The sequence below is a fragment of the Microcaecilia unicolor genome, chromosome 5 (assembly GCF_901765095.1).
Source record: "Microcaecilia unicolor chromosome 5, aMicUni1.1, whole genome shotgun sequence".
In the NCBI taxonomy this organism is placed as follows: Eukaryota; Metazoa; Chordata; class Amphibia; order Gymnophiona; family Siphonopidae; genus Microcaecilia; species Microcaecilia unicolor.
In genome coordinates this window covers 52,277,798-52,290,307 of record NC_044035.1, presented here as the reverse complement: position 1 = coordinate 52,290,307, position 12,510 = coordinate 52,277,798, and the positions used below count along the sequence as shown (strand labels likewise).

The following is a 12,510-nucleotide window of genomic DNA, read 5'->3' as shown; positions in this document are numbered from 1 at the left end:
AATTCATAGGAGCGCTGCTGAATACCCAGACGGCTCAGGCCTACCTTCCCGAAGCGAGGGCTACCAATCTCTTGGCCCTGGCTTCGCAGACCAGAGCGTCTCAGCAGATCACAGCTCGGCAGATGTTGAGACTTCTGGGTCATATGGCCTCCACAGTTCATGTGACTCCCATGGCTCGTCTTCACATGAGATCTGCTCAATGGACCCTAGCTTCCCAGTGGTTTCAAGCCACCGGGAATCTAGAAGATGTCATCCGCCTCTCCACCAGTTGCCGCACTTCACTGCTCTGGTGGACCATCCGGACCAATTTGACCCTGGGACGTCCATTCCAAATTCCGCAGCCCACGAAAGTGCTGACGACGGATGCATCTCGCCTGGGGTGGGGAGCCCATGTCGATGGGCTCCACACTCAGGGTCTGTGGTCCCTCCAGGAAAAGGATCTGCAGATCAACCTCCTGGAGCTCCGAGCGATCTGGAACGCACTGAAGGCTTTCAGAGATCGGCTGTCCTGTCAAATTATCCAAATTCGGACAGACAATCAGGTTGCAATGTATTACGTCAACAAGCAGGGGGGCACCGGATCTCGCCCCCTGTGCCAGGAGGCCGTCGGGATGTGGCGTTGGGCGTGTCGGTTCGGCATGCTCCTCCAAGCCACGTACCTGGCAGGCGTAAACAACAGTCTGGCCGACAGACTGAGCAGAGTCATGCAACCGCACGAGTGGTCGCTCCATGCCAGAGTGGTACGCAAGATCTTCCGAGCGTGGGGCACCCCCTCGGTGGACCTTTTCGCCTCTCAGACCAACCACAAGCTGCCTCTGTTCTGTTCCAGACTTCAGGCACACGGCAGGCTAGCGTCGGATGCCTTTCTCCTCCATTGGGGGACCGGCCTCCTGTATGCTTATCCTCCCATACCTTTGGTGGGGAAGACCTTACTGAAGCTCAAGCAAGACCGCGGCACCATGATTCTGATCGCGCCCTTTTGGCCCCGTCAGATCTGGTTCCCTCTTCTTCTGGAGTTGTCCTCCGAAGAACCGTGGAGATTGGAGTGTTTTCCGACTCTCATTTCGCAGAACGACGGAACGTTGCTGCACCCCAACCTCCAGTCTCTGGCTCTCACGGCCTGGATGTTGAGGGCGTAGACTTCACTGCGTTGGGTCTGTCTGAGGGTGTCTCCCGGGTCTTGCTTGCCTCTAGGAAGGATTCCACTAAAAAGAGTTACTTTTTCAAGTGGAGGAGGTTTGTCGTGTGGTGTGAGAGCATGGCCCTAGAACCTCGTTCTTGCCCTGCACAGAACCTGCTTGAATACCTTCTGCACTTATCAGAGTCTGGCCTCAAGACCAACTCAGTAAGGAATCACCTTAGTGCGATTAGTGCTTACCATTATCGTGTGGAAGGTAAAGCCATCTCTGGAGAGCCTTTAGTCGTTCGATTCATGAGAGGCTTGCTTTTGTCAAAGCCCCCTATCAAGCCTCCTGTTGTGTCATGGGATCTCAACGTCGTCCTCACCCAGCTGATGAAACCTCCTTTTGAGCCACTGAATACCTGCCATCTGAAGTACTTGACCTGGAAGGTCATTTTCTTGGTGGCAGTTACTTCAGCTCGTAGGGTCAGTGAGCTTCAAGCCCTAGTAGCTCATGCTCCATATACCAAATTTCATCACAACAGAGTAGTGCTCCGCACCCACCCAAAGTTCCTGCCGAAGGTGGTGTCGGAGTTCCATCTTAACCAGTCAATTGTCTTGCCAACATTCTTCCCCAGGCCGCATACCCGCCCTGCTGAACGTCAGTTGCACACATTGGACTGCAAGAGAGCATTGGCCTTCTACTTGGAGCGGACACAGCCCCACAGACAGTCCGCCCAATTGTTTGTTTCTTTCGACCCTAACAGGCTAGGGGTCGCTGTCGGGAAACGCACCATCTCCAATTGGCTAGCAGATTGCATTTCCTTCACTTACGCCCAGGCTGGGCTGACTCTTGAGGGTCATGTCACGGCTCATAGTGTTAGAGCCATGGCAGCGTCAGTGGCCCACTTGAAGTCAGCCACTATTGAAGAGATTTGCAAGGCTGCGACGTGGTCATCTGTCCACACATTCACATCACATTACTGCCTCCAGCAGGATACCCGACGCGACAGTCGGTTCGGGCAGTCGGTGCTGCAGAATCTGTTTGGGGTGTAAATCCAACTCCACCCTCCAGGACCCGAATTTATTCTGGTCAGGCTGCACTCTCAGTTAGTTGTTCTTCGTAGGTCAATTTCTGTTGTACCCTCGCCGTTGCGAGGTTCAATTGACCTGGGTTCTTGTTTTGAGTGAGCCTGAGAGCTAGGGATACCCCAGTCGTGAGAACAAGCAGCCTGCTTGTCCTCGGAGAAAGTGAATGATACATACCTGTAGCAGGTGTTCTCCGAGGACAGCAGGCTGATTGTTCTCACCTACCCTCCCTCCTCCCCTTTGGAGTTGTGTATTTCATATTTTTTGCTAGTCATTCAACTGGCGGGAGCGGTCGCGCACGGGCGGGAAGACGGCCGCGCATGCGCGGTGGGCGTGCCCTGCGTGTCGACCGTCCCGCGAAGCTTATTTCCGGTTGGTGGGGGCTGCCGCGGACGTCACCCAGTCGTGAGAACAATCAGCCTGCTGTCCTCGGAGAACACCTGCTACAGGTATGTATCATTCACTTTCTTCTCAAACTTTCAAAACTGAAGTCATTGTCTTTTATATTTGCAGAGTATGTGTGAAACTCTTCCACAAGGACTGGCTGTTTCTATACTTAAAGCAATATTTCAAGAAGTTCATGTTCAGGTAAAAAAATATATAAAATGTTTGAGGAAACAAATGCCTTTCATTTTCTGACAGCATGTTCCAGTGATGTTTCACACTGTTCACAAGGAATCCATTCTCTCTGAACTTACCTGGAGAGGTCTCATATTTATAAACATATTTTTATTGTTTTAAATCCACCATACAGTGACACTTAACATATACTTTATAGTCATATTATTGTCATTTGTATAAAGCATATAGAAACATAGAAAAGGAAAATAAATACAAAGAAGGGAATAAACCTTTATTCATTTCTACCAGTGCATCAAAGATATTTGTTAAACTGAAGATAGTTGTGGGGATCTCTCCAGTGTAAGGGTCCCATATCTTGTAAGATGTCTCATTTTAAGTGCTGGTTTTCAGATCCAGTAGAGCAGTGTTTCCCCAAGTCCAGTCCTGGAGTACCCCTTGCCAGTCAGGTTTTCAGGATATCCACAATGAATATGTATGAAATAGATTTGTATATAATGGAAGCAGTGTATGCAAATCAGGTTTGTGCATATTCATTGTGGATATCCTGAAAACCTGACTGGCAAGGGGTACTCCAGGACTGGACTTGGGGAAACACTGCAGTAGAGCATGTGCAGATGTAAACCCAGCTGCAGGAGTACTCTTGTAGAGAGGCTCGATTTGCATGCAGTTATCCATCTGCAGAAATGCTTGCTCAGAACTGACTTTAATTTTGTACACTAATACATGTACCACCAAGTACCTGTTTGCCCTGCTTTAGGTAGTTCTGCTGGAGTTCAAATCCAGATGTCCATATAAGCAGGGCTTTTTTTGTGGGGGTACTGAGTACCGGCACCTTTTCCATTGTCTGCTAAAATTGACCCATGGACCCCAACTTTTAATGAAAGAGTTCAAGCTCTACACACCAATTCGGCCTTGTCATAGATTCTGTGACTGGTTGTAGAGGGCCTGGCTATTATAGGGTGGGTCCCTCAGTAATCGCCCCACCCCAAAGGGTGGCCCTGGCATTTGAGTACCGGCACCTTTGTCAGTAGAAAAACGCACTGCATATAAGTAGCCCCATTTGTCAATCCAGCAGAAGTCCAAAGGAAGTAGGTTTACATAAATGTAGGTTGGTTGTCTTCTTTGGTTTTTTTTTTTTTGGCCAGTTATATGTATTCAGAAATGTTTATTTGGCTGTATCTCATTATGTGGCTGTAGTGTAACTGTTTGTTCTCTCTCCTAGTCCCTGATGCAGGTGGACCGTCATACTGTCTACACCATCATCACCAACTTCATGCAGACTAGAGGAGAGGGTGAGAATTCATGGGCAATACATTATATCCTCCATGTACTTATGGGACGCCCCTCATACTTGCACCCTGCAACTCTCCCCCCCCCCCTTTTTTTTTTAAACATACTGATATTGACATGGGGGAGGTAATTATTTTATGCATGGAAAGTGTGTGTCTACTTGTATGTGATCTGCACATAGGCATTCCTAGGTTCCTTCAGAGCAGGTGTAAATTTGTGTCGCTTACAAGTCGGCTTCTGCTCTTTTTATATATCGTACTTGCCTCCAGCTATTCCTTCCAGTGACTTGCATTGCCACTTCTGTCACCAGCACAGTTTTTCAAGCAAGATAGCAAGTCCTTGCAGCATAGGTGATGTTCGGGTCTGGCAAAACATGGTAAGCATGGTGTAGGAGGGCACTGATATTTGGGGGGGGGGAACACACCACACTTACCTGGCTTACCATGGTGCCAGGAAGTCGTCAGAGGGGGTGGGATGTGGCAGCACTAGAGTCCAGGCCTGTGAAAGAAGGCCTCACATCAGTACTGTGGTGAGGAAGAGAAGATGGCAGCAGGGAACCTGGGAGGTGCTGGTGCACAGTTGTAGGGGGTCCAAAGGAGACAGGAAAAGTAGAGAATGAAACATAAACATGAGTAGCAGCTCTAAGAGTATATAACAGAAGATCGATCCCACATGGATGAAAATCCAGGAAAACACCTTTGACACCAGCAAAGACACAACATGGGGCCATGTTTCGGCGGAACAATACCGCCTGCCTCGGGTCAAAAAGACACTAGTTGGTGGAAAAAATGGTGCAGATATATAATCCTGGTTCAATATATATGTGCCGCAATCGCAATAAATAGTAGCAAAACACCCAGATCATTTATAAACGCAGTAAGCCTCAAGAGCGCCAGAGTAACTTACAGACTCAGCATAGGAAGCTTCTCTTGATTCACCATGCATTCAGCTTTTTTTGTTTGGCTCACATAATATGGGGCTGCTGTGAACAAAAGCACATTGTCTAATTGGCTAGCAGACAGCATTTCCTTCATTTATGCCCAGGCACATTTGACTCTTGGACGTCATGTTATAGCTCAGTGTCGGAACTATGGTGGCAGTGGGAAACCATTTGAGATCAGCCTTCATAGAGGAGATTTGCGGGGCTGTGACATCGATATTTGTTCATGCATTCAAAGTCCACTATGTTTTAGAAAAAGATTCCCAGTACAAAAGTAGGTTCAGCCTGTCAACCCTCCAGAATCTCTTTGTGGATTAGAATTCAACTTTATCCCTCCAGACCCATTTCTTTTCTGTTTCAGGCTGCCTTCTACCCCCCACCCCCACCCCCCAAACAAAAAAAATGGAAATGGCTAATTGGCACCAGAAATATGTTGGTGGTTGCCTGTTGTAGTGCATTTTTTTTTTTTTTTAATATTGTTTTACATTTTTTCGGAAGGCAGTCTGTAGCTAAGGAGTTCCATGCTGTGAGAATTTGCTGTCCTGCTTGTCCTTGGAGAAAACCAAGTTACATACCTGTAGCAGGTGTTCTCTGTGGACAGCAGGATACGGGTCCTCACATACCTGCCTCCCCCAAAGTGTTGTGTTCTACTCAAGCTCAGCGTATAGACTGGAGGTGGTCCTATGTGACACTAGCAGGTGAGAAGTGGTGTGCATACATGGTGGAGTGACTCAAAAGCTTCAAGTGTTTTTTAAGCTGGAGATGCTTCCCATACAGACTCTGTTGGTGATGTCATCTGTGCTTTGGGGACTTGTATCCTGCTGTCCACAGAGAACACCAGTTACAGGTAAGTAACTTGGTTTTCTCTCCCCATGTTGGACTGTTTATCTTTAATTTTTACCTAGGGAACTTTATTTCACTGCCAGGTAATGTCTCCATTTCCTCGTCCTTCGGCTTGTTTTCCTTATTCCCCTTTTAAGTTGTTTGTGTTGTCTTTAAAACATGACATTTCTTGCACCTTTGGAGGTTGTTAGATGGCCTATAAGGAACAGTGGTGGTTTGATAGCCTTCAAGCTTTTTCACCACATAGTTCCCTAGACCTTTAGCCATACCACTTTGGGCTCCAATTCCTGAGATCCTGGAAGCTGAACAGGATTGACTTTTGAAATCTGTTAGCATGGTCTTATCATCAATAAAATTAGTTTCTGCTTTTTTTCCCCTCCCTATCCCTAGAACTGAAGAGTCTGGGTGCAGACTTCACATTCGGATTTATTCAAGTGATGGATGGTGAGAAAGACCCTCGCAATCTGCTGGTGGCCTTTCAGATTGTTCAAGACATCATCGTGAAGAGCTACTCACTAGGTGAGACCATGGCAGCTTGCTGCTTCTGTCTGGGTGGGTTTATTTGTGTTCAAGGAGGTGTTCCATGTTTAAATTTAGGGTAGCTTGAGCTTTGACTTAGAACTGGAAAATGTGCTGAGCAGCCTGTGGTTGCCTTAGTGAAAGGAAATGGGTGTTGCCACGAAGCTAACCAAAATGTGGTATGGTCTAGAGTTTGTCTTTGTTTCCTGCATGTTAAATTGTCTTTAAAAAATGCCCTTGTTTTAATTGAGCAGCAAATGTTCTTTCTCTGTTTGCAGGACCATTTGTAGAAGAATTGTTTGAAGTAACATCCTGCTACTTCCCTATAGACTTTACCCCAGTAAGTCTCACAGATGTTTGGAGTTAAAAACGCAAAAGGCTTGAGTTGAGCTGCCTCCTGAATGTTTCTGGAAACTGATCCTGCTCAGTGATACTATAGTTGCGGTATTGAAAGTTGTGCTAAAATAATTATCAAATTATCTCTTTTTGCTTTTCTTTTTCTGTTACATTGTGAGCACATGAAAATGAGCTGCTTCACCCTCCCCAGATACAAAGTGTACCAATCAAATTGGTGTCCCAGGTTAGATGTATAAGAGAATTACACAAAAGCTAGACAGGTGCATCCTGAAATTCAGAATATTTGGCTTCTCTTTTTAGAGGGATAGAAAAGTGGACCAAGAGTGGTAAATATTGTGCACTACCATGCAGAATGTCCCTTGTTTGATCCCTTAATCAGGCCTTGTGCCCTCCAGGTCAGCTAGGGCTTGAGAATCCTGTGAAGCAGCCTTCAGGGCCCCCTGGGTGGGGAGGAAGTTGTGATCATTGCTTAGGGGTGACACCTTGTGGCTGAAATCAGGATCCATGATAAGAAGGTGGAGGCTGGGTGGTTGGTTCCTTAGCAGCTGTATTTATTGTGATTGATATGAATCACCTTTTGGGTTTTGCAAAAGAAGTGATAAATTCAAGCAACTAATATGTTTTTGAAGGAGCCATGGTGTGTGGTCTTGGGCCCAGAATCACCACTACAATGACCAAAGCATGCATGCTTGGGGAGGGGAGGAGGTTATATAAAACTCTCTGAATAATAGCAAACCAAGGATCTTGCACCTGTCCCCATGAGCCTAAGGCCTGGTTCCAGTTCAGCTGAAATGATAAAGGACCAGGAGGAAATGGCTGGGCCCAAAGAATACCCAGAATATTGCTTAAGTTAAATATCCCACAGATAAGCAAAGCCTTTATCTAGGATACTGACTGGGGAAAAAGAAGGGGAAAATGTCCACCCTGGGCACGAATAAGAGAGACAACAAAAAAACAGTTGTTTTTATTTTTCTGGGTTGTCTGTGTTGGAATTACGTGGCTTTTTTTTTTAATTTTAACATTATTCTTAGCAGAAAAGCATAGAGCATAGCAAGCTTGTCTCTTACATAGAGCAGTTTATTATTAACTAAAAGCTGACTAACCAGTCCCTCCTGTCTGGCTTTGTTCCAGCCACCCAGTGACCCACATGGCATTACAAGAGAGGATCTGATCGTGAGCCTTCGTGCAGTGCTGGCATCTACACCCAGCTTTGCAGAGGTACGCTTCTGCCTCAGAGCTTCAGAAAGGGGGGGGGGTTGGTTTCTGTGAGAGAAAGGCCTTTTGGTTCTCTGCTTGGGCACTATTGATAGATCTGTCTGGGACCTGTGCTGCTGCTCGCTTAGAGTGAAGATTTTTCAGGAATATAATTTACGGCTGCATGTTCAGACTGGGTGAAGTTTCATTGAATGAATTACTGAAGTGAATAGACTGAAAAATAAAACAATGAGTTTGTCAGTTCTGTGACAATACCGTAAGCTGTTTTTTTTCATAAAACGTTAACAGCATAGCGCCCTTAGGTCCATTCTCCTACATGACTTTATAGTGCAGAAACAAATGGGTCAAATTTAAACTTTTGCAGTTTGTGTTATTTTTATATGCCAGCCGCGGCATTGAAACATATACCCGAATATTGTGCACCCACTGCTGTCTGGATAGTTGCGCTGAATACCTGAGTTATTTGGATAATTGTGATACTCAGCACTGGAATCTGGATAACTCAGGATAGCTTTTGTACTGTCGTAAGTTACCCAGAGAATTTATCTGGATACTGGCACTGAATATCACTGCTGTCTGGCATTTTTTTGGCTCTCCCCTTTGGACTGTTCTGGCACTATCCTGGTAACGCGGGCACAGTGCATTATGATTTTCAGCAGAATTGTCCAGATAATGCCACTGAAAATGGGTGAGTGGTCCCAGTCAGCAACATTTATCCGGCTAACAGGTGCTGCCACCCCCCGATAAATGGTTTTAAATATTGGCACCTGAAATGCTTCCTTTATTTCTAATGCAGAGTTTAGGGATCTCCTTTAGGATGGAGCCTTTCAGTGGCCTCCACTTATGCACCATTTGACATGTCTGTGCATGCATGCTGGCATAGTATATACACTTGAGCATACTGTATATGTTCTAAATATATGTGTTTCTGCCACTCCTGGCCTGGGATGAAAAGGTAAATCTTGGTGTGCAGCTTCTTAAGAAATGCAGGGTACAATGGAAGATGTTATTGGGGTGCAGCCTAGAACCTAGAAGTGCTCCTTTTTTATGTTATAACAAACTAGCCCTGTGAACAGACTTCGTTACATTGGGTTTCTTACTGGCAAACCGGTCCTTTGTCCATTTGGAGGAATCTGACCTACGGTTGGCTCGGGGTAACATTTCCTAATGGGTTCATTCTGTGCATACTGTAATAATGAACCTCATTCCTTAGCCCAGGGTGTGTGGAGCATGATATCAGTATCTCTCAAATTTACTGCTCATACTTGCCCTAGTACTTGCATTGAGCCAAAGCGAGCTTCCTTCTAGAGGTTATAAGATGTCACATGTATAGGCAACCTATCAAGATGTGCTTGGACATTCGTTTTTAACAAGCCTGTGCCACCTATTACAGTGGAAATATTCCTGTATCTTTCTGCCACAATATTTTGGTCTCCGACTGTGCAAGCCATCATTTTACTAGTACAGGGGACTGTATGAAGGACAGATCATTATTTTTTTTTAATGAAAGTATTGTTTTTCTTGAAGTTTCTGTTACCACTGCTGATTGAGAAGATGGACTCAGATCTGCAGAGTGCGAAACTTGACTCTTTGCAGACATTGGTAAGGAAACATCGTCACTGTATATTCTAAGTTTTCCATAAGAATTCAAGTTTTTGTCTGGCAACTTGAGGAGGCAAGTGCCTGGGGGTGGGGATTTGATGAGATGAATTGTCTTTAATTATTGTGCCAACTTTTGCTTAGCTTGAAGCATTTTTCAGATGTTGGAATCATTTTAATGTGCTTTTCATGTATTCACTTAAATAATGATAACTTCCCATGACCAGGAGTGTGGAACAGATGAAGCAGGTATGAAGAGAGAAAGAGAAGACACACACTGTAAAGCCATATTTCTTAAATATATAGCGATATGATCTTTTCACAGTGCTCACTTTGCCATACTTTTAAGCAGTTAGGGCCTGATATTCAGCCGTTGGCGGACAGTGCGTTTTTGCTGTCTGCTGCTGGCAATAAACCTGGATATTCAGTGTCGGGCCATATCTGATGACTGGTGTTGAATATCCGGATTTATTTTGGCCGCTAAAATTCAGAGCTAACCAGTCAACATTTTAGCAGTCAAAGATAGGCCTGCTATTAAGCAGCCTAATTTGACCGCACAACATAGCTGGTTTGGAGCTGAATATCCATGCCTAACCATCTATGTCGAGATATTCAGCAGGAGAAAACTAGTTATCTCCTGCTGAATATCCTTGGTTAGGCACGTAAACCCTGTTTATCCGGCCAGAAGCTGTATGGTTAGGCATGGAGTGGAAGAGTGGCCTAGTGGTTAGGGTGGTGGACTTTGGTCCTGGGGAACTGAGGAACTGAGTTCGATTCCCACTTCAGGCACAGGCAGCTCCTTGTGACTCTGGGCAAGTCACTTAACCCTCCATTGCCCCATGTAAGCCGCATTGAGCCTGCCATGAGTGGGAAAGCGCGGGGTACAAATGTAACAAAAAATAAATAGTTTTGATCATCAGGGAGTAGTTTTTTTTTTCTTGCCATGTTTCGATTCTTGATTGCTGTGAACTAGCATGACTGAATATTCAAAATCGTGCCATATCAGACTAAATCAGAGAGAGTGCAGATTTCTTCATAATTGTCTTTGTAGTATACAGGTTAGTTCCCCTATGTATTTGTACTACGAGAACCACAAGTGTCTTGATAAGAGCTTGTCCCGTAATGTTGTTGCTTAGTCAAGCATTGGTTCACAGCGTCATTGACAGTATTAATGTGGCAGATTTATGTAAAGAGATGTAAATTGTGTCACTAGAGTTTTGGTAAAACCTTCGTTTGAGCTTGGCTTAGTGTAAAATGTTTTCTCTGTGTAATTTGTTTGCTTGTTTGACTTGGATTTTGCTTCCCTTGATCCCTTCTGCAAAAGGTGTAGGGTTGATTTTTTTATTTATTTAAATCTTACCTTTACCTAAGTGGGTGTACAAGGTCACATATAATTTAAAATTTCCAAAATTTATTTCAGCATTTATATCCCACATTTTTCAAAGTTGCTTTGGTTCAATGTAGCTTTCAGTAGAGATCATAAACACATACTAACATATATTGAACAGTAAAACAGCCAGTTAAGTCAAAGAACCAACAAACAAATCCTAATCTGAAAATCATTAAAAGCCTCAAATACTAACTTAATTAAAACATTTTCTAAACAAGAAGGCTATTAAATGTTTCCGAAAACTTAACTATTTCTGCCTCTTAAATTTTTGGGCAGAGTTCCACCACTTTGTTATATAGATAAAAGAATCTTGCAGAATATATTGATTTATGCAACAAGCCCTGATTGCTAGGATAATGGAGAGTAACATAATTCCTTGTACCTTGTACTATGTTTCTTGGAGTTAAATTAAGTAATTCAGGCACATCTCCTGGGGCAAGTCTAAAAATTATTTGATATACCAGGGTGCATAATTTAAAGGCAATATACACCTTGATTGGAAGCCAGTGTAAAGGTTGTAAAAACGGGCTTGCCCTATCAAAGCATCATTTCCCATAGATTAGATTTGCACCTGTATTCTTTGTTGTTTATAACTTCTCTACAACCTGCATTTACTCCATTGCAATAATCAACATGAGTTATTTAACAACCGCCCCCCCCCCTTTAGCATGTCTAGAAAGTTGAAGCCAACAATGAGTATCTTATGAGTGGGGGAACAAGAGTCTCAGTTGATGCCGCCACCAGGAAAATGTTCAAAAAGAACTACATTGCAACCTTCCTTGGATCGCCTGAGATCGATCATAGGCTCACCCAAAAAACCTCCAAAAACCCATTTTATCATTAGCCTATCATGAGCCTATGATTGATCTCAGGCGATCCAAGGAAGGTTGCAATGTAGTTCTTTTTGAACATTTTCCTGGTGGCGGCATCAACTGAGGCTCTTTTTCCTCCACCCATAAGATACTCATTGTTGGCTTTAACTTTCTAGACATGCTAATGGAGGGTGGGGGGGGGGGGGGGGGGGTTACATCACTATTTGTTGAAATTAAGTGAAAGCTACACTGTTAGTGATTTTATTTTTCTTCACGGTAATTTTTAATAATCAGCATGAGCCAATACCATAATTTGAACTAGCATACAAAAAACTTCTCTAGGGAAACAACCTCAAATTCTCTTCAATTTCCACATCATTTGAAACATTTTCATTATAACATTTGCAACCTGTTTTTGAAAGGTCTGTTTTCGATCTAAAATGACCCCTAGAACCTTCAGGTTGTCCACCAGAGGTTACATAACCCCATGTATATTAATGTTGGTATAAATTTTTGTTGCAGTAAGGAGAAGTTTCTACCAAAAACTCTGTTTTCTCTCTATGGAGCAATTTAAATGCTGTAGCCCAGGATTCCATAATTTCTACATCTGATCTAATATATCAATAAAAATCTTAACCAAATCTTCACCTATAAGAATACCACCACTCATGACATACTACAATACAATTCCTATCCGCCCAACCCTAATCCACAGACTTTCCGATGTTCATTTCTATGTCCATAATGATTCATG

The 12,510-nt window shown here is 44.1% G+C and overlaps 1 protein-coding gene across 1 annotated transcript in view; it reads left to right on the top strand.

Annotated features, from left to right (window-relative positions):
• Positions 1-12,510, top strand: part of MMS19 (MMS19 homolog, cytosolic iron-sulfur assembly component) — a 150,702-nt gene that overhangs the window by 55,830 nt on the left and 82,362 nt on the right. The window contains exons 5-10 of the mRNA XM_030202895.1: positions 2,723-2,797; positions 4,014-4,083; positions 6,255-6,383; positions 6,662-6,723; positions 7,872-7,958; positions 9,483-9,557. Of these exons, the coding sequence (XP_030058755.1) occupies positions 2,723-2,797; positions 4,014-4,083; positions 6,255-6,383; positions 6,662-6,723; positions 7,872-7,958; positions 9,483-9,557 (498 nt within the window). The remainder of the gene's footprint in view (positions 1-2,722; positions 2,798-4,013; positions 4,084-6,254; positions 6,384-6,661; positions 6,724-7,871; positions 7,959-9,482; positions 9,558-12,510) is intronic.